The sequence below is a fragment of the Seriola dumerili genome, unplaced genomic scaffold (assembly GCF_002260705.1).
Source record: "Seriola dumerili isolate Sdu_G_001 unplaced genomic scaffold, Sdu_1.0 BDQW01000138.1, whole genome shotgun sequence".
NCBI lineage: Eukaryota > Metazoa > Chordata > Actinopteri > Carangiformes > Carangidae > Seriola > Seriola dumerili.
In genome coordinates, this window is record NW_019174393.1 from 14956989 (window position 1) to 14977239 (window position 20251).

At 41.1% G+C, this 20251-nt stretch overlaps 1 protein-coding gene across 1 annotated transcript in view; it reads right to left on the reverse strand.

Moving 5' to 3' along the window:
• The window catches only part of LOC111224959 (pleckstrin homology domain-containing family A member 5-like), a 222698-nt gene that overhangs the window by 7244 nt on the left and 195203 nt on the right, over positions 1 to 20251 (reverse strand). The window contains exons 17-30 of the mRNA XM_022749671.1: positions 18086 to 18205; positions 15696 to 15749; positions 14051 to 14131; positions 10082 to 10084; positions 9819 to 9881; positions 9656 to 9736; positions 9343 to 9495; positions 7463 to 7564; positions 7117 to 7225; positions 6674 to 6717; positions 5298 to 5465; positions 4022 to 4157; positions 2274 to 2395; positions 119 to 325 (exon numbers count right to left, since the gene is read on the reverse strand). Of these exons, the coding sequence (XP_022605392.1) occupies positions 119 to 325; positions 2274 to 2395; positions 4022 to 4157; positions 5298 to 5465; positions 6674 to 6717; positions 7117 to 7225; positions 7463 to 7564; positions 9343 to 9495; positions 9656 to 9736; positions 9819 to 9881; positions 10082 to 10084; positions 14051 to 14131; positions 15696 to 15749; positions 18086 to 18205 (1443 nt within the window). The remainder of the gene's footprint in view (positions 1 to 118; positions 326 to 2273; positions 2396 to 4021; positions 4158 to 5297; positions 5466 to 6673; positions 6718 to 7116; positions 7226 to 7462; positions 7565 to 9342; positions 9496 to 9655; positions 9737 to 9818; positions 9882 to 10081; positions 10085 to 14050; positions 14132 to 15695; positions 15750 to 18085; positions 18206 to 20251) is intronic.

Genomic DNA, 20251 nt, shown 5'->3' on the forward strand with positions numbered 1-20251 from the left:
GATTGAAAAGTTTTCAGGGCCCACAGAAGAGTTTAATACAAGAGCTTACTTTCAGGCTTACATGTATATGCGTGTGTGTGTGTGTGTGTGTGTGTGTGTAGGGGCGTTGTGACATCACCTGCAAGATAACAAAGGGGTTGTCTTTGCTGAAGGAGGGTGAGCGGGATGGCGTTTCCCTCTTCTTCTCTCGGAGCGACGAGGCCTCCTGGTTTCTCCTGATCCTCTCCAGCTGTTCCTCCACACTCATCCTCGTTCTGCCCACCTCTCGCTCCCCAAAACCGATCTGATCCACTGCGCTCCTGGGACGGTCCTGCACAGGAGCAAACTCACACCTTTAAATTCTTTCCTCAGGGGTTTATATTTCTCATTCGCTCGCATCAGTGCCAGTCGGGCAGTTTTGAAAAGTGCACACTGATGCTCCCTCAGAGGACAACCCCTGCTGGTTTTTATAGCTGCCTGACCTTTGCTTAGCAATACTGTTGGTATGTTGTCTGTTTTGCTCAACTCTTGCATGGCTGAGTTAAACACTGCAGCAGCAGGTCTACAGTCAGCATGTGTGACTCATATCTGAGGGTATGGCGGTGTAGTGCAGGTGTAACAGCCAGCAGGGACAGTTACATTAGATCCCGTCTGGCAGCTTTTACATTCTTGTACTGCAGCTCACATCACTACATTATCCAATAGAAGATGGGATTCAAATAATGGCTCAATTAAAACTTAATATATGGCTGGACAGTGTATGGTCAATGTGCAAAATTGTGGAACTGCTGTAAACAGCTGAGCCCATCATCCAATTGGCATTCTGCCTAGTGTTTCAGCTTTTTATCTGTGTTTGTTACTCCCTGTGGTCACATATACAGTATTATAAGATACGATAAGATAAGATAAGATAAGATAAGATAAGATAAGATAAGAAGGTTCTCGTTTCCATGTTTTTTCTGTTTCTGTTGTATGAAATAGTGCCCGAAACTAAAGCAGTCGCTTCCAAGCTGCTGCTAAAATCCTGATTATATAACCACGACACCGTCTGACAAAATCACACATATGTTAAAGACTCCACCTCTCTGCCACTCACTGAACAGAGTAGACACACAGAGAGGGCAGAGTCCTGGCCCTTTTATGAGGTTTTAGTTTGATGAAATGAAAACTTTATTTTTGATCACACGTGCATTTTTTTCTGCCACATCCATTCAATGTATTTCCTCTCTATGTAGTAGGTCTCAGTGCATGGTCTGCCATCCCTGCACTGGGTAAAACTGCACATCTAAGCAAAAGGGACTGACGGGAAATGATACAGCATTACTGTTTGTAACTTGGTCTCATTGATATCAGCCTCACTGTTTACTGTTCACCTTACTCCATGCTGTATCAGAGCTGGATTAAGTTACAGCTAATGCTAATGCTAGCCCTTTAAGGCACTCAAAGGCTTTTAATGTAAAATAACTCTGCAGGAAGTGTTTTGTATGCACTTTGCGATAGTAGACTCCCTTTATTATATCTTATTATATATGTTTGCTTCCCTGCTCCAGAGAGCCAGTATTTAATATAAGAGTTCTCTCTAATGTTGAATTTACCGAATTTACCTATGTAGTTAGCTACTTTATTTCTAAAAGTACTGTCTAGAAAACCTGATACTTTCTGCAGTTAAGATTTTTCATTGCTTCAATTTCAGCTAAATACTTATGCTTTCGCCCTCTTGTATGGTGTGATGCTATATTTTGTTAATTTAATGGGTAGATTACCAGAGATATTTTAAATTTCACACAAATAGAATTTACTTTAAACGAATCAAATTCATACTGCCATTTGTTCTACACTGGAGAAAAAAAAACGTGTCTCCCAGCTGCTGCTGGTTTTGTTAAATTTATTCAGACACCATGCCAGGAGCAGCATGACAAGAATAACTGGAGCGGAAACCTCCATCAACTGTGATTAAAGACTGACAGATTTAAGAAAAAAAGTATATATATATATATACATATATATATATATACAGTATATTCCACAAACAAAAGAAAAATAATAAAAAGACAGTATGTGTGACTGCTAAATCAACACAACACAGGACAGAGGCTTGAACAGGAAATTGCAGCTCTGAGATGAACAGAAATGCAGTGAAGCTGAAGGGAAACGATTCTCTATGAGGCTGACACTAGCAAACGTGATATGTGCAGAAATCCTCTGGGCTGTTTCTGACACATCTGTGGATTAAAATCGACTCATTTCATCTAAACACGTTTTGTGCCTCTGTTGGTGCTGAAGGCAAAACTTACTGATCTGGATTCAGACTTCTTGGTCTTCCTCAAGGTGACGTAGGAGGCGATGGTGGAGGACTCAGGAGGGCTCATAGGAGATTTGGTCCTTGGAGGGACGATACCCACCGGGTAGGGGGGCACTGTGGGAGAGACAGCGTGGAAAGCTGTCACTTACACACTAGCAAACAAACACCGCAGTCAGGCTAATTGCTCATGATGTGGCAGAACATTCCACCACGCTCCATTTCACAGAAGATGAAAAACATGTAAAAAGACTGTTTTGAAAAACAGGAGACAGTCAGGGACATCACTATTTCATTTTGAAAAATAATCAGTTTTCTGTTTCTTTCACAAATAAGGAAATGTGAATAATATGATGTCAGCTGACAGAAATCCTTAATGTCACACATTTCCACTGATAAACCTGTTTAAGAATGAAAAATATTTTTACTACTTGCTACCATGCAACATCTCTTAAATAGCTGTTATCACCTGTCAACTGTTAAAGGAAAATATCATTATCTTTCAGCTAGGGTCTTATAATTCTTCTTCTTATAATTGTGACCCCTCTGAAACCTCCAGAGATTTGAGAAACATGGATACAACACAATAAATTCAAGCAGTCCAAGCCTCCTGGACACGTTTGTCCTATTAGCAGCAGTTTGCTTATTAGTGGTTTGAAAGCAGGTGCTCTCTGTTAAAGGTCCTATATTGTATAAAAGGCAGATTTCAGCAGGTCTAGCTTTTACATTAATACTGTGAAAGTATCAAAGCCTCAGTCCACAGAGAAATGCACACAGCCTGTATTCAGAAACTGAGCCTTGAAACCAGCCGTCAGAACTTCTGGATTTTTGTGATGTCACAACAAAGCAGTCACCACGCTCAGCTATATCCCCAGCATGACTCACCTGGACCCACCATCCAACATTGCAGGGTTTGATCTCTCCAAGTGTCTATCTGCTATATGTATTGTCATGCTGGTTCAAACCTAGTATCCACAGAACATGATCCAGTAACTACCTAACCCTCCATATCCCTCATGTTCGCACTAATATTGGCAGGACTGGTTTGAGGGACTATGGACCATTTAAATGGAATGAACTGCAAACTGCCCTCAAACTAGAGTCTTACATTTCCCTTGGAGATTTTAATTCTTTATCATTTGATGTATTTTATGACTATTGTAAATGTTTTTGCTTGTGTCTTAGTTTCTTGTACTGTGCAGTTCTGTTGTCTCTGTTGTTGATCGTCTCTTGTGACTGCTTCTTGTTCTCAGGTCTCTCTTGGAAAAGAGATTTTGATCTCAATGAGACTGCCTGACTAAATAAAGATTAAATTATAAATAAAAACATTTTTATTCGATCACTCAGAAAACAGCCAGCCAATCAGAGGAGAGGTTTGGTGGCTGAACGACCTGTTGTTACTGGAGCTCCAGAGAGAAGTCTGAGACAGGAGATGTAAAACTACATTGAGATGGTTTTTGGTTCTTAAAACCACAAATATATCTTCTCATAGATCAACACTTAAAATAAAACACCAATAAAGTGTAAAATATGGGACCTTTAAAGCAAGAAATCCTAGCATCATCTGGAACTCAGGGAAATTAGATTGTTTCTGTCTGGTCTACATGCTCTGAAACATTTAGAGCAGGAGTCCACAATTTTGTAAGTATTTTCAAATTTGTTTTTGGATGTATATCAATGAATTATCCAACACTCACTATGTATAACAGCATCAGTTTTATGTAAGCGAGTGAGGAGTTGTACCTTTTGAGGCTGCAGTGTCTTTACTCTCAGCAGTAGCCTCTGTTTTGTCCTTGTCCTCACCGTTGGCCTCGTCCACCTCCTCCTTCACTGTGGTCAGCTCAGGCTCGCTCTTATACAGCCGATAGTCTGGAGCTTGCTGTGAAGGGGGAGGAGAGAGAGAGGGGGCGCTCAGGGTCAGAATACACACCTGATGCAGCTGTCAGGCACAGACACACACACTCACACACACACACACACACACACACATACACTGACAGAATGAAGGAAAATGTAATGGCTTTTCTTAAAATAACTTAATTGATTTGGATAATTTCTTATTGCTGCTGCTGGATGAAAACCTTGTATCTCCCAAATGCCAACTTTACCAATCTAAAACAGTCTTGACATTTCAAAATAAAAGTCTAAACATTTTAAGAAAGTGTTAACATTTCAAAAATAAAAGTCTAAACATTTTAAGAAAGTGTTGACATTTCAAAAATAAAAGTCTAAATATTTTAAGAAAACTCATAATATCATGAGAAAAGCTACAACGTTTCAATTCAAAGTTACAATTTAACAAGAATAAATTGCAATATCTCTAAAATAAAGATGTAATTTCAGGAGAAAAAGTCCCCGAAAAATATTGTAATGTAGTGAGAATAAGTTTGTATTTTAGTATTTACTTACAAAATATTATGATTATTTTTCAGAAAAATTACAACTGTTCTCCCAACATTATGACTTTCTTTGGAAATACTATGACTTTATTCTCAAAAATGTCCGATGTCTTTCCTGACAGTGGCCCTTACACTCAGTCACAGGGATAAGAAGTTGACATCTGGTTGTCAGTCACACTGGTAATGGCTCTTATGAAGCATAAAAAACTAGACACACTCTACGCAAAATTATAAACCCACACAATAAAACATCACTGTCACAACAATGACATTCCACAAATAAATCCATGTATTGACCAGGACAGGCCTGAAGGTGACGCTGTAGGTGAGTGACAGTGGCGGCTGGATGGAGTAGGGGTTGCAGGGGTAAAAAAGGAAAAAAGGAAACATCAATGCTGAGATGAGTCTATCCAAAGATGGCACTTGTTGAGGAATGAGTCACTTCATGTTCATGTTAATTCAGTCTTTAGGATGGAGCTGAGGATGATGAAAATGAGTTTAAAAATGGCTGTAGAGTTCAGAGATCAGATGAGGGGTGCTGATGGATGGCGGTCACAAACCAAAGGGGTGGGGCGGAGCGAGCAGATATGGGAGGGCATGAACATTTCAGCGGTTCTTACGCTGTGCGCTCCGTTCCTGGAGCCGGCCTTGCGGTCCTCGGGGCGGAGCGTGTGGGGGGGCAGACGGCTGCTGGGGTGTGAGTGGTGGGGGAGCACGTGAGGGGGGCGCTCTGATGAGTCGTAGTACTGGGGGAGGGGCGGGCGCGGGGGCACGGGCGTGTTGCCCTCCTTGAGAGGACTGAGTGGCAGCAGCGTCACTGCCTGTTGACAGTCAACATAACGGGTCTCATTCCAAAGAAAAATCACATGCTGTTACTGCACTGTGCTTCTGCGATCAGCGGCTACTTTAATACTGTAAAAGAGCTCCTTGGTGGTGCATTCAAGAACACTCTGAGGGTGCGTTCAGACTGAGAGCAAAGTGAATTTTAAAATGTCAATGCAGAGAAGCGAGTTGACTTGAATTCAGGTTGTGCAAACTGAACTGAAGACACCTCGACATGTGCTGAAAATGTTTCTACTTTAACCTGCATTCATTGATTTTTTTGGCCACTCGGGGGCAGTGCAGCTTGAAAACACAGCGGTGACTTTTTCTTTATGAAACTGATATAGTGAACATGCCAGCCAAAAGACATGGAGCAACATTTACATTCATTTGAAGTTGCATCTGGCCACCTGATGAGTCAAACATTTACTCTCCTTTTAGCTCTGTTTTGGTCTCCATCAACTCTACATTATTTATTATCCCATCATTCCTTATCTATTTGTTCTACGCTTTAATTTCAGCGACAACTAGAAAACTGGAGGTGTTGTAAAACTTTTGACTGGTAATGTGACTCTAAGGTCTTGAATGCTGGAGAAGTCATGAACGCACCATCATAGATTTTTTTGAAGCATTGCCTGCTCACATCTGCATTGCTAAAAAAAGGTCACTGTGATAGATCAGCTGCCTCAAGCAAGTTTCTAGATTCAGCAAGTTCATTTTCACTGCGCACAGTGGCTTTCTGCTATGAAGGAAATCAATGTAAACTTTGCTGCTTTGTGTCGTGGTCTGCACTTGTGAAAAAAACTATAATTCAGTGCTGAGAACACCCCACATGTTCACATGGCCACATGTTCGTGGTGAGTCCTGTGGCCATTTATGGGCTTCCGTTTGTGGATGTGTAGTTTGACTGTGTTGTTGTAGACAAACCTTTTGTCACATATTCATCTGACATTGACAGTGTGCATGTGGACATATTTTTGGCACAAATGGACCCCCAGAGCCTCTTTAAGGAAGAGGTTGTTACTGGACAGGATGAATGCACATACCATTACACCCCTGTTGGTTACTATTTCAAAAGTACAGAATCATCCTGCCTTCAAAAAGGGTTTTAAGAAAGACACACATATAATCAGCCGAGAGTGAGTGTGGTGTAATGTGGTGTGGATGTTCTTACTTCGTTCTTCTGGAGACTGGAGAGAGGTTTGGAACCGGGGAAATCTGCTGAACACAGGGAACATGGAGACAAGAGGAGAGGGACTTTAGCCTCGTCTATAACAAAAGACACATGAAAAAGCGTTTTGCTCAGGCCACGTTTCCTTTCACATCCCACACAGGTTTTTATATTCAAAACACAGAAACAGAGAGATCTTCATTTTTCATTTCATCAGCACAGTGAAAATAATTTCCTGGGAATAATCAGGAAACAGTTTGGCTTTTTAACCACAGTTACAGACGGGACAGTGCTGATGGGAGAAGAGAGACACATGAGTTAAGTCACATGATTCTGAAGACACAGAGTGTCCCTAGGGAAAGACACTGGACTCTCCCTCCTCTCACTATGAATCACATCAGATAGATATGAAATGAATCAGAGAACGTGTCACTCCTGACTCTCACTGTTGTCTGTGGCTCGCTGTGGTTTATTCTTGGCCAGAGCCTCCATCACGTCCTGGATCCTCCACAGCTCCTTCTGGATCTGGATGTGCCGCTGACTTGGAGGTTCTGTCTGAGGACACACACACAGACACACACATACACACACGCACGCACACAGACAGACAGACACACACACACACGCACACGCACACACACAAATGCTATTAAAAGTTTGATCACGCCAGAAAGATTATGAATGCACGTGAGTCTGTTTGTGTGTGTATGTGTGTGTGTGTGTGTGTGTGTGTGTATGTGTGTGTGTGTGTGTGTGTGTGTGTGTGTGTGTGTGTGAGAATGTGTGTTTTACCTGTGGGCTGCCCAGGGCCTCCAGCTGTTCCAGCAGGTTGGACTTGGCCTGAGTGACGTCTACCTCCAGTCTGTCGTACTCCCTCCAGGAGCGCTCCAACTCCTGGAACCAGGACGCCAGCCAACAATAGGGTCACAAGAAAGTGTGTGTGTGTGTGTGTGTATGTGTGTGTGTAAGTGTGCTGTATGTGTGTGACCAAATTCAAGTTTTGTGTCAGTGTTCCAGAGACAAAAGAACCAGTAGTGGTCTAAGCAGGCGCCCCATGTGTAGAGGCTACAGTCCTCGCTGCAGTCGGCCCCGGTTCGAATCCCGCATCGGACGGCCCTTTACTGCATGTCATTCCCCCTCTCTCTGCCTCCCCATTTCCTGTCTCTCTATACTATCCTGTCCAATAAAGGCACAAAAGCCCAAAAATATATATATTTAATGGAGCCTCATGTCTGTCAAAGGCTGCCTCCTCTGGAGACCTAAACTTTGTTTAATACATCACAGTTATAAAGTTTTGGATTTCCCACAAGCTCTTAAAGCTCAACAAAGACAAAACCAAAGTTCCTTCTTTCTTGGTGCAAGAAATATGTTCTCATTTAGAACATATCTCTCCCTTTCTGTCCCCATGCAGGTCAGTAAATCAGGTTGTGGTCCTTGATTCTGACTCTGACCTGACTTCACATCACCAACACAACAAAAATGGCCGTCAGCATCTTTCAAATATAACCAGAGGAAGAGGCTTCATGACTCGATGGTCAGTGACGCAGATTAACATGCATTTCTTCAGTCAGTTAGTCACATGGCTTGAATTGGGATTTGTGAGGAGGGGGGAGTTGGGTATGTGTGGGGTGGTTTCCACAGATCACATTGTTAACAGTTTTTGTAGGGACTATTTCTTCAGTGGCAAGTATTTTCAGTGAAAACTGTAGATGTTTCTATGGATGTGGAATTTTGCCTGAATTCTCTTAAAATAGAACTTTTACCTCGGCCAAAGAGCTCATGATTTCACCCGTGTCGGTTTGTTGTTGTTTGTTTGTTTGTCAGCAGGATTAAGCAAAAAGCACCAAACTTGGCGGAGGGATGGGACATGAGCCAGGGAGGAACCCGATGAATTATGGCACCAATCCGATTAAAGGAGCAGATGCAGGAATTTGTATATGGAGATAAGCAAGACAGGGCATTTCTCCACATTTTTTCTCAATTTCTCAGGGAAATCATATGGACCTTGTTTTATTACAAATCATTTTTGGTGTCAGACGGCTTCCTTTTGTAGGGTTCGCTTGGCCTTGTATGTTTTAATGATGCGTGGATCGCAGTTATAGCCGCAGGCATTGTGGTTAATCTGCGGATCAGGCGGGCCGAGTCATTCCGAACATTCTGATTAACAGCAGGTTGCGGGTTGATGAAATAATATATAATGTATGAGGAAAACATTTCTCTAAAATGTGAACATATTTTAAACTTAATTTTCATCAGGCACGGATTAAGACACTGTTTATAAACTGCTGAACTCGTTATTATGAGCTTTTAAACTGTTTGTGCTCGGGAAGTAGCAGCAACATTCAGAATTTAAATGTCAACCTAAGTTCAGGCTGTTGTGGGAATATCTGTTGTCATTTTCATTTGACCAAATACGGACAATTTTTACTTTAAATAAATGTTTGTTTATTCAAAACCGGCATAATATGTTACCATATCATCATGTGTAATATCTGTAGAAATAACGGTAACGTGTGATTGGGTACAGGTGTCTAAATCGTAGAAAATAATTTTTGTTTCAGATGCAACACGAGCAGAAATGGACCATTTTTTTCATTAGTAAACTTCTTCCACCTGTCTTGCAGAGATGTGTGTGTGTGTGTGTGTGTGTGTGTGTGGTGAGGTGTCCTCACAGTGTTGACTCTGGACAGCTCTCTGCAGGTGCTGAGCAGGCCGTTCTGCAGCACGTCTCTCTGCTGGACCAGACTCTGTGTGGCTGCAGCGCTGGAGCCGCTCTGTTCACTCAGCTCCTGACTGGCTGAGAGCAGGGCCGTCTCCAGAGTGTGCTGCCATATGTACATGTACGCACACACACACACACGTGCACGCGCACACACACACACGCACACACACACACAAACACACACACGTACACATTAATACTTATTATTGTACATATGAGCCTGCACAAGACATAAACATGAATACACACACTGACAGCTGTACCTTCTCTCTGTGTAGCTGCTGCAGCTTCTCCTCCTGCATCCTCACCGCCTTGTCCTGCTCACACAGTCTGCTCAGCTTGGTCTGACACACACAAACATGCACATGAACTAAACTTTATTAGAAGAAGTATGAAATATTTTACCGAAGGCTGCGCTTGTCTTACATCTATGTCAGCCTCCTCTGTGCGCTGGACGAGGGCGCCCTCTTTAAAGTCGTCTGGGCTGATCTGAAAAGGAGGCACAGTCAGAGACGGACAGCAGGGGGCGACAGCAACACATCTGTTAAGATGGAGAGCGGAGAGCTCCAGCCATGAAGAGTTCTCTACCCAAAATGCTGGGGGAAAAGAATGATGCTGACATCTCCATTTCTAACTATTTTTCCCAATGCATGGAGGATTCAGTCTGTCTGTGTTAAGGGATAACTAACCTGCTCTCTTCTTGGACATACAAGAATTCAATCATATGTGTGATATAAATAGTGTTTCATTACAACTAAAAGTAATTACTTCCCAAGTGCTGCAGGTTGAGGAAAGAAACTCTTCATAATTTGCCTCCTGCTGTTGATTCCAGAGGCAGTGAATGAGGGGATGAAGGGATGAGTGCTCTGCGCATATTCACTAATCTTCTGTAATTTCCCTTGAAGCTGTTTACCCAGGTGTCACCAGGGATGTTCTAGCAGAATATTATAATGCAGAGAAAGACAGAGGGAGGGGCAGCCTGAGAGGACACATACGCACTAATAAAGATAAAATTAAGCCCTTCACTATTATATAAATTAATAAAAATGCAAGAGAGTAATTTCCCTGGTGACGGAGAGGACGTGTGCCTCACTGTTGAAAATTGTATTTTCTGTCCCTACTGCTTTTACAGTTTGAATCTTAATTACTCATTAAATTCTTTGTAAACAGTGTTGTCTGACAGAAAATGGTATGATAAAAATGTTGAGCCACATTGCCTTTAATATTAAAGTCCCCCTCCACTCAGAAATGTGTGTTAGCCAATGTTACTTCTCTTGGATGTTTGACCTTCACTGTACAGAATGATGGACGTTCAGTTTGACACCAGGCGGCGGTCACCTGCAGATTGTTGTGACATCACAACTTGTTTATAAGCCGATGCCCTGTCCAATAGGCACCTTACACAAGTGTGATGTGGAAGCTTTTAAAATAAAAATATACTTATATATTCATAGATTCTGGATTTTGTTTTCAATCTTTTACATGTCTAACCAGGTAATTGAACTTTTCCATATATTTTCAAATATGCCTGGAGGAGGGATCTTTAAGCTTCATTAACTTGGTGGACTTTTCTTTTTGCCATTGGGTTGGCCTTTGATGGCACATAGAGGCTGCCATCTCCCTGTGATTGATGGAGCTCTGAGAGGAAGGCTTGTTTTATTTTGTGATTCTGGTTAAAAGACAAGACAACTGAACATCAGTCAAAGCAAAGGCAGCAAAAGACTTTACAAACTAAAATGATATGTCCCTCATGCATGCTTTATTCTATCCTATTTTTTCACTTCAGTGACAGATGTAAATACAGTGTTATCTCAATGTCACTTCTGTATCAAAGAAACTAAATGGAATTTTCAGGGTTAGTGTTTTAATAAAACTGAAATTAAGGCCACATTACTCTTACGTTAGACTAATGGAAGCTAGATTGGTAGATTAATATAAATGCATGTAATTTAATATTTTTTGAGGATGTTTTTCCATTTTTAATCCAGGTCAGCCAATGCTACTGAGGCAGGCTGGATCTGCATCCACCTGGAGAGGAAAGTCTGCCTGTGAGACCTAACTCAGGGCAAAGACATCTGGAATCTCACTGGTGTCTATTTCAGTTCACTTCCTGTGACATCGCTGCTCCCTAATGCATGGATGAAACATAATTTCAATATTGTGTTTACATGTGTAGGTCAACCATTTAAGAGATAAATTCATCCGATTGTTGTGTGTCCTCCATGGTTTGATTATGTGCACTAGTCACTTAGAGAGGCTTTAATAAAAGCCACATAATGTGAAACCCAGTTTCCTTTGACAGGTTATGGGATGAAGAAAAACATGTTGTGGAATCATGATCAACCACACAGACTATTAACTGGGTCTTACGGGATTGTGCATTTTCAACACTGTTGAGAAACATCCATGGCAGCAAAAAAGAGTCTACTACCAGAACAGACGCAGTACACCTGTATAATGTAACAGAACAGCTTTCTTACATGGCATAAATGTAAACTACCCTGCAGCGACTGATGTGTCCAAAAAAAATATTAAAAGAACGGCTGTTATCTCAGACAGAAAGATGAGGGCAGACAGAGTAGTCTGGCGTAAAGTGATAAAATCCTCTCACAATTCCCCTGACTGAATTTTATAAACCACATTATTATGTTCTGCTCCAGGAAATGCAGCTGAGAGGTGACGGTACAAACCCACACAGAGGGAATCCAGAGGCTGCATTAAAGTGGGACCCTGTACTTCAAACAGAACCGTTTGAAGACTATGCAATCTATTGGAAGGTTTAGTTAAGTCATGAATAAATTGATTACAAAGGGCTTCTGTTTTAAAGTACTGTTCTTTGAACAATCTGTTTTTTCAGTTTTTAACTGATGTGGTCAGTACATCCTTATTGATGAAATCCATCCAGTCTGACCTTTTGGGGCTATCACTGCTGTGTGGAGGTTTTACAGTAGATGTAGTGCTCTGCTTCCTGTCATAGAAACTGGAGCAAACTGACCTTCACAATAGTTTGCAGCAAAGCACTGAGCACAGTTGCAAATATACATATTGTTTAACTGGAAAATGTTTGAAACTACTGCAAACTTTTTTCACATCGAATTCCCTATTTTACCTCATAGAAACTGGAGGAAATCCAGAGTAGTGAATATACTGTTGCAGAGGAATTCAAAAGCTTTGAATACCTGAAATACCTCAAAGGTCTAGTTCAGGATTTTGAGAGATACCCTTAGTCTTTCTTTCTTTTTGAGAGTAAGATGAGATGACTGATATCAATCCCCATGTCTGTGTGTTCAGCAGAGGAGCTGGTTGGCCTAGCTTAGAGGGGGAAACACTTAGCCTGACTCTGTCCAAAATACAAAAATACACATAGCAACAGTAGTGTGTTTAATATGTTAAGAAAACAGATATGTAAAAATGACAATTTGTGGTTTCAGGGTTGAGCAACATCCAGGAGCAGTGACTGTGTGCAGCTTCTTTTGTCTTTAGATCTACACCGATCAGCCACAACAACCAATTGATTTTAATGTTTGATTAAAACGGGTAACTGGTGTTAACGTTTGAATGTTGCAATGTCGTAGTCTCAGACTTTTGGATATGCTGTATAAATACACCAATCAGCTTAATGCTGTGGACTCACTGACTATCTTCCCAATAATATTAGGGGGATGAATAAAACACTGTTGATCAAGAAATAGTTCCAAAATGTAATTTCCTTTGAACTTTGGCTAGCTGTTTCCCCCTGCTTCCAGTCTTTATGCTAAGCTAGGCTAACCACATCCTGATTCCAGTTCAGAATCTTCTCAGTCTCAAAAAGAATGTTAAATCTTGAACTATTCCTTTAATAATTGCTATCACTTGTACTCCTTAATTCCTTCTGCAGTAGCATCATTCTTCTGCAGAGCCACAGAACATCTGAAAAAATGAACTTTTAAGAGAAACACATCCAAACAGTGGAAGCATTTCCCAACAGTGAACAGTGCTGTATGATGACAGACGGTGGGAGGAGAAGTCCATGACTATGACACCATAAGCCATGCTCGCTTCAGGTCAGTTCCAACAGCATCAAACAAACAAAAACAAAACAAAAAAAGCGATGAAATGAAACGTGCTCGAACCAAAATCAACGTCATATACATCTTATAATAATAATGCTGCGATGACATCTGGGAAGGATTGCTGACGAACAGCTGGCTGATGGACGGACTGACTGCATCCAAAGTGGTGAAACAAGAGGTTGATGGTGAAGGGGAGGACGTGGATACACAACCACTGGGCTACCAGGGCAAAGGTCTGGTTTGAGCCTGCTTTAACTCAGTCGACTTAAATTAAAGAGTTCTTTTAGCAACAACAGACATTTCCACTTTGGGAAAACAAGCCCAAGCTACGTAGAGTTTATGATAGTTTTAATATGTGTATACTTTATGCACATTGGTCATATCTCTTTGGAATGGAACTCTTCAATCTAAGTGCACTGAAGTGTATCTGTTGTCGAGCAAAAACCTCAAAAATCGAATCTGGTTTTTATCAAAACCTTTGAAAATGGATGAACTAAAAATTGCATGATTGCCTTTTTGACCCAACAACAGTGACATATACAGTATGTCAAAAGGCAAACGCCCTCCTTTGACACTGTCTCAAACCAGAGCTGCCAAAGACCTTACTTGCTGGTAGAGTTGTGGCCTTGGCGCTGAGTTCTCGATCATAGTGTGAATCATGAAGATTAGAGGCTCATTCTCCTTCGTCTAGGGGAGCACCATGGAGAAAGAGTATACAGTGGTGTAACAACGCAGCTGTAATTGTTCTGCTCTGTAACCATCACAAATAAATGCCTAACCCCAACCTTTACCCTAAACCTGACCTAAACCTAATTCTAACCTGAACCTTAAAACCAAGTCTTAACCATCAAACAACACTTTGAAAGTAAAATGTCCTCACAACAACAATTTCAACCTTGAGTCCACACAAACATACAAAACATGTACACCAAGACACACCTAAAGGTCATATTACTCTTGCGTACACACAGTTCTGTGCAGTCATGTTCGATAAAATATATGTTTTGAAATAAAAAGGCTGAATGGAGAATAGGCTGCTGTGCTACATCTTTGATGTACATGAATCCAGATAAATGACTGAGGATAAAAATGTTTGACTGAACCTTTTAAAGAAGAACAACTCTTTAAATAGACTTTTTGTACTAAGTAAAAAAATATTTTTTTATTTTTCCAATTAGTATCCAAACTGCTCCCTCCTACTTAACCTGTCCAAGGCTATTCTCTTCCCACAGCACATGACCTTTTCAGAGCCAAGTGGTCGTATTCAATAATGCAAGAACTTTGGGAAGGAGAATTCTAACCCACGGGCCAGAAATAAACAGCACATTTAGACGGTTGCCATGATCAGGGTATGTCTCTGTGAACTGTCGACTGGTTAATCTTCCAATTAGCCCGGCACACTGAGCATCCTGCAATACAATGTTAATGAGGTTGCAGTAGGAACCTCCATATTGTTTCTAACATTAGTGACAAAAACAGTTAGGGCCACGTTGTTTGTATCTACAATTAAACAACTTCATCTAGTGGTTGTACACCATACACATCTTTTCTTAACATACTGGAAACCAAATCCCAGCTATTATCTTATTTTAGGATTTTGAAATTGACATTTACTTCCCAGCACTTTCCCTTAGTTTGTTGTTTGAGTTGTTCTTGTCTGGATTGTACAAGGCTGACATTTGCAAGCAATCAGCAAGGCTGAGTGTTGCTGCACTTGGGCACATACAAATAGGGAAGCGAGTGATGTTTAATACAGCTCCAAGCGCTGCGCATAATGGTTGTGATGGTTCTGAAAATTTAAAACAGCATTACTGTGTTAGCTATTTTACTATCTATCCTTCAAGGAACTAACCAGTGTTTATGCATATTTTAAGCTAATTTGCCATATCAGAGTCCTTTACGTTTACTGCTGAATATTCTAACGCATACCCAAAGTTTTCATATTGATTTTCTACCTTCCAGACTGGCCTCGGTTTAATTTTATTTCAGTATGCTGTAAATTTAGACAATTAAATATGGATGTAGTGTGAGGTGATACAGTTAAACTAGATCTTACATAATAGTATAGAGGTCCACCTTGAAATGGAAATGCTCTAACAAGCTTAACACATTCTGCACCATGTTTCACTTTCAACATCAGTTGATATTTTGCTTAGATTAGAATTTTTTTGGTAAACAGGCAAAGAAAAGTAGCAGGAAATAGAGACAGGAAACAGACATTAATCCATATTTTGGATCAGAAGTTTCTCACCTGGCTGTCCAGGTAAATAAGGTTCCTCTGGAGGTGATGGGAAAGAACATCAGTCTGCAGTAGCCGCAGAACAAGGAGAGAGAGGAAGCAGGAAAAGTGAGGCCATGTTGTTTGGTAGACATGGACAGAGGAAGACAGGAGGAAGAGGGAGATGAGAGAGAAAGGGAAGGAAACAGGGAGTCAAAGGCACATTTCAACTGGAAAGGGGAAATCGTGAAAAGAGGAAGAGGAGGATGTGATAGAAGGTCATTTGAGACGAACTGACTGACAATCATAAGGGCACTAGCAGAATAAGAAGGCTCATGACCTCATTTTGTAGGCACGAGTGGAATAACAAGTTTTTAGACTGGGCATCAATAAAGCAAAATCCAACAAAATGCAAAGGAAATTGACTGAATAAATCATAACGTACATGAAGCATGCGATTTAAACATTCAATAAAACTTCTGCTCTACATAACAGGCTCAAACAGCTGCAGACAAGAGCATCAGATCACTTAAATTCCTTAAATTATTATATGGAACAAACATAAATGTCATATTTCCATCTGTTTCTCATTGTTTGAGGTTTGACCGACGCTCTTTTAATTGCGTCATCTTGTTGCACTTTCTTCTTCAGACGATTACCACCAGCTGTTTATCTTAACAAACCATCTGCTAATATTTGCATAACAGCAGTTGATGGAAGCATTCAGTGCATTCATTTGCATTTTCTTTTACAGAATTTCCGCAAAATATTTTTATCATAACGTAGTGTTCATGTAGGACTGGGTGATACATTCAGTAGATATTTATAGCCAGGAAACTCCCAGTAGTAAAGTGGATATGATGTCAAAATTGTTAGAAAGAGTCACTGCTCATTTCAGTCAAGTATAAATCAAAAAGACTTAGTAATGCAGCCTTACAAGTGACAAGTAAAATAAAAAGCCCAAAATCCCAAATCATACAGTATCCAGTCTCATGTCACAATAAATTATATTACCCTGCTCTTAACACATGCATTTTGTTAAGCTGTCACTAGTCAGGATGACAAATCTGCGATATGAATCATAAAATTCGCAAAACTTCGAGCAGTCAACCCACAACACATGGCAACATGCTACACAGTGTTTCCACATAACAATTTTGAAACCTGGAATACCAAATATGTTGCACACTTACTGTACATGCATTATAAAATAACTCTGAGTCTTCCAAATAAACTGTCTTAGAGCTGATCAAGTTAATACATACATGAAGACAAACACACTGAGGGGTTCAGACCACAACTTGAAGCTGAAAACAAATGGCATGTTGTTAAATGCATCAGCTCTGATGCATCCATGCTTTCCTGGCTCACAGCCGACATGCACGGACAGGGGAAGTGCTGCCATGCAAACACACACACACAGACATAAGTATAAAGGTAAGCCCATGTATCAAGGCACCAATCCCCAACATGAAACTGACAGACCCATCGGTCAGTGCATACACTGATGCCACAACAATACTGTGCAATGAAATTGAATTTGGCGTGTTCACACAGGCAGAATGACGGGCTTTGATACTAAAATTAATGTCCCAAAATGCATCACCTGCAATTTGATCAGCAGTGCCAGGTGACTGTGACACCCAGTTCTATTCTGACACCTTCAGTAAATTTGACTGTGGTTTGGGTTTATTATCATTATTTATTCAATATTTTCTTGGCTCGAAAATCATTAAGTGTGTTCTAAAATATATCAAATTAATATCATGTGTTTATCTTTATTCTCTCTCATATTTGGAACACCCAGTGTTCTTGCACCGCAGCTCTGGTTTCTTATAACTCCACTGTTGACCTGCAGAGGAACGACATGTGCTGCCTCTGTGGCACCTGGTGTCATCAGCTCACTGTGACATGTTATACTTTTAACATGCTAGCTCCTTATGATCCATCATCAGAAATGTCTGGAGAACCCTACAGTCATTAGGATACATCCTCTGTGTCTGTATAACATTTTGTGACAGTGTAAAACATCCGTTTGATGTCACGCTATTCAACTGGTAGAAACTCTAGTCTGCTGGTAACACTTGAGAAATGTCTGGAGAACCCTACAGGCTTTCAGATACATCCTCTATGGACCATGAATGTCTGTTCAAAAATTCATATTCCAGCCTGGACCAAAGAGATGGAGCACTCGACTTTAACTGTCTACACAGTAAGAAATGTCTAAGTGAGTGTACTGTCTTTAGCTCACAGAACCTTTCAGAACACACCAATGTTCAATTTTATTTGGAGCAGACAGCCAGTCTTACTCAGGCAACATCCTCTTGCGGACACACACAAAAACACACAACATGTGGGATTTTGGCTGGAGGAAGCACAAATGCGTACATGCACACACATGTATGTATACACTCAGTGCTGACCTTGGCGTTGGGCCCCTCCATACCCAGGGCCATTAGCTGAGCTACTGTGTGCTCCCGCAGACTGTTGAGCTCCGCCTGCTGCCGGCGGAGCTTGATCAGCAGCAGGGTCAGCTCCTCGGGCTGCACAGAGCAACACACAGAGGAGAGAAGAAGAGCTGCCTCACTGAGATCAACAACACCCACTGACTCACGGGAATGGAACATTACTCTGGTGCCCTTTAGGAAGAGAGGAACCACTGGTCTGCCAGGACTGTTTAATACGCCTATAAAGACAATTATAATCCTTAAATAAGAGATTATGTATTTAATCTGGTACCAGATGAATCTAGATGAGTAGCCTATTAACTTTACTGTTCAACCATACAGAGTGGTGTCCATAGTTCAGGACTGAAAAAGAGAAAGCTTCAGATTCGTGGAGGGGAGCCTCAGTGAAAGATCTGGGATTGATATCATAGAAGTAGCATCACTTGATTATTTCTGGCCACCAGGGGGCAGAACGACTGCACAACAATCTTACAGAAACACAGCCCTGACATAGGTTTCTAAATGAGGATTTTACCAGAGGCCGCAGGAATGAGTCCTAAAACCCTGGAAATGAGTTAGCATTTTAGCACTTCAAGTTTCCCCATCTCAAGGTCTATAGTTTTTGGTTACATGGCTGAAATAAGGTCTGTGGTTAACACAAGATTAAGATATTTTCATGTTTTATTCTATGACATAAAATACATCAATAAATACCCCAGTCCTGATTTCTTAAAGCTTTTACGTCTCTTAAAAAGGCCGGTGGCTAACAAGAGGCTAAATGAGACTACAGATGTTGTCAGGGAGGTTAAACGTCATCACACTGAACACGAATACTGATCTACTCACCAGTCCACCTTTACAGCCTCGTTGTCCCCGTGCTCTTACAAACTGTTCCTAACTTTGTAAGAGGAAAGTCTTTTGTAGAAGAAGTCAGAGCTAAATCAAACTACAAGTTGAAAGTTTTAATAGTGGTGACATTGAAGTCATGTGACTGTGGTGTAGTTGGTTTATAGCCATTGGCTTTTTACTTCTGGCGATTGTCAGAAAATCGTCTTCAGAAATCATAAAAGTGATATTGATTTGTGATTTTGATTATCGTGCTGAACAACACTGGCTTTTTGTCAAGGGAACCAGGGTGATGCTAACATCCGGGTTGGTCTACAAAAATATGTCATCTCTGCGGTGCTCTATAACTCTGCTAACTGGTATATAACAAGGTAGCGCAGAAAAGGTATGAGACTCTGAACTGTTACAACAGCTGCTGTTTTAATTCTTCAAATCTGAAAAGATTCTTACATTTGACATGTGGCTAGGTAAGATATAACACATAGCACCTGGAGAAAACTCAATATAAGATATTAACTAGAGTGGAAAAGTTGTGTGTTAGCTGCTTGATCTATTACATGTCAGCAACATGGGTCAAAACATCTGAGTTACCACCATCTACTTTGAGTTTTACTGTTGGTATGAAAAACTGCTGGATGAGGGTAAAAAGCTACTGAGTTATTTCATTTACAGATTACAAAGACGTCTCTCCCTCCCCCTTACCCTCTCTCTCTCTCTCTCTCACACACACATACACACACACACACACACACACACACCCACACACACACACACCCACTGAAAAGGAAGGCAGCCACCGTGACAAAACAGTGAAGTGCAAAAAGCGGTGTGGAAATTACTGGACAACGTCTTTCTGCCGAGGCGTCGACTGTCATCAAGCAATCACAGTATTATTCACAGTTTGCTTCAAACAGAAATATCAGCTCTCACTCTTGATTGCTGTTACTTCAATTTGAGAGCAAAGGCAATTTCACTTGCGCTGACGCATTGCGGGTGTATATGTGTCTGTGTGTGTGTGTGTGTGCATGTTTGCATTGTTATTATGAGACACGGTGTTGTCAATAATTACACTGGCCCTGCAGAGACAAGTGGAAAAAAACACGGCAAAAAGAGGCCAAGAACAAAACAACAGTTGTGTGCCAGTGAGTGTGTGAGTGTTCGTCAATGATGGACGGCAGAGGGTGTTTATTATTTGGGTAATTGGATTCACGCTTTCTAAGAGTTCACAGAGAGCAGGTGGTGAGGAGGCTGACTCTCACATAGTGGTAAGGAGTGTGTGGGAGGAGAGGGTGTAAC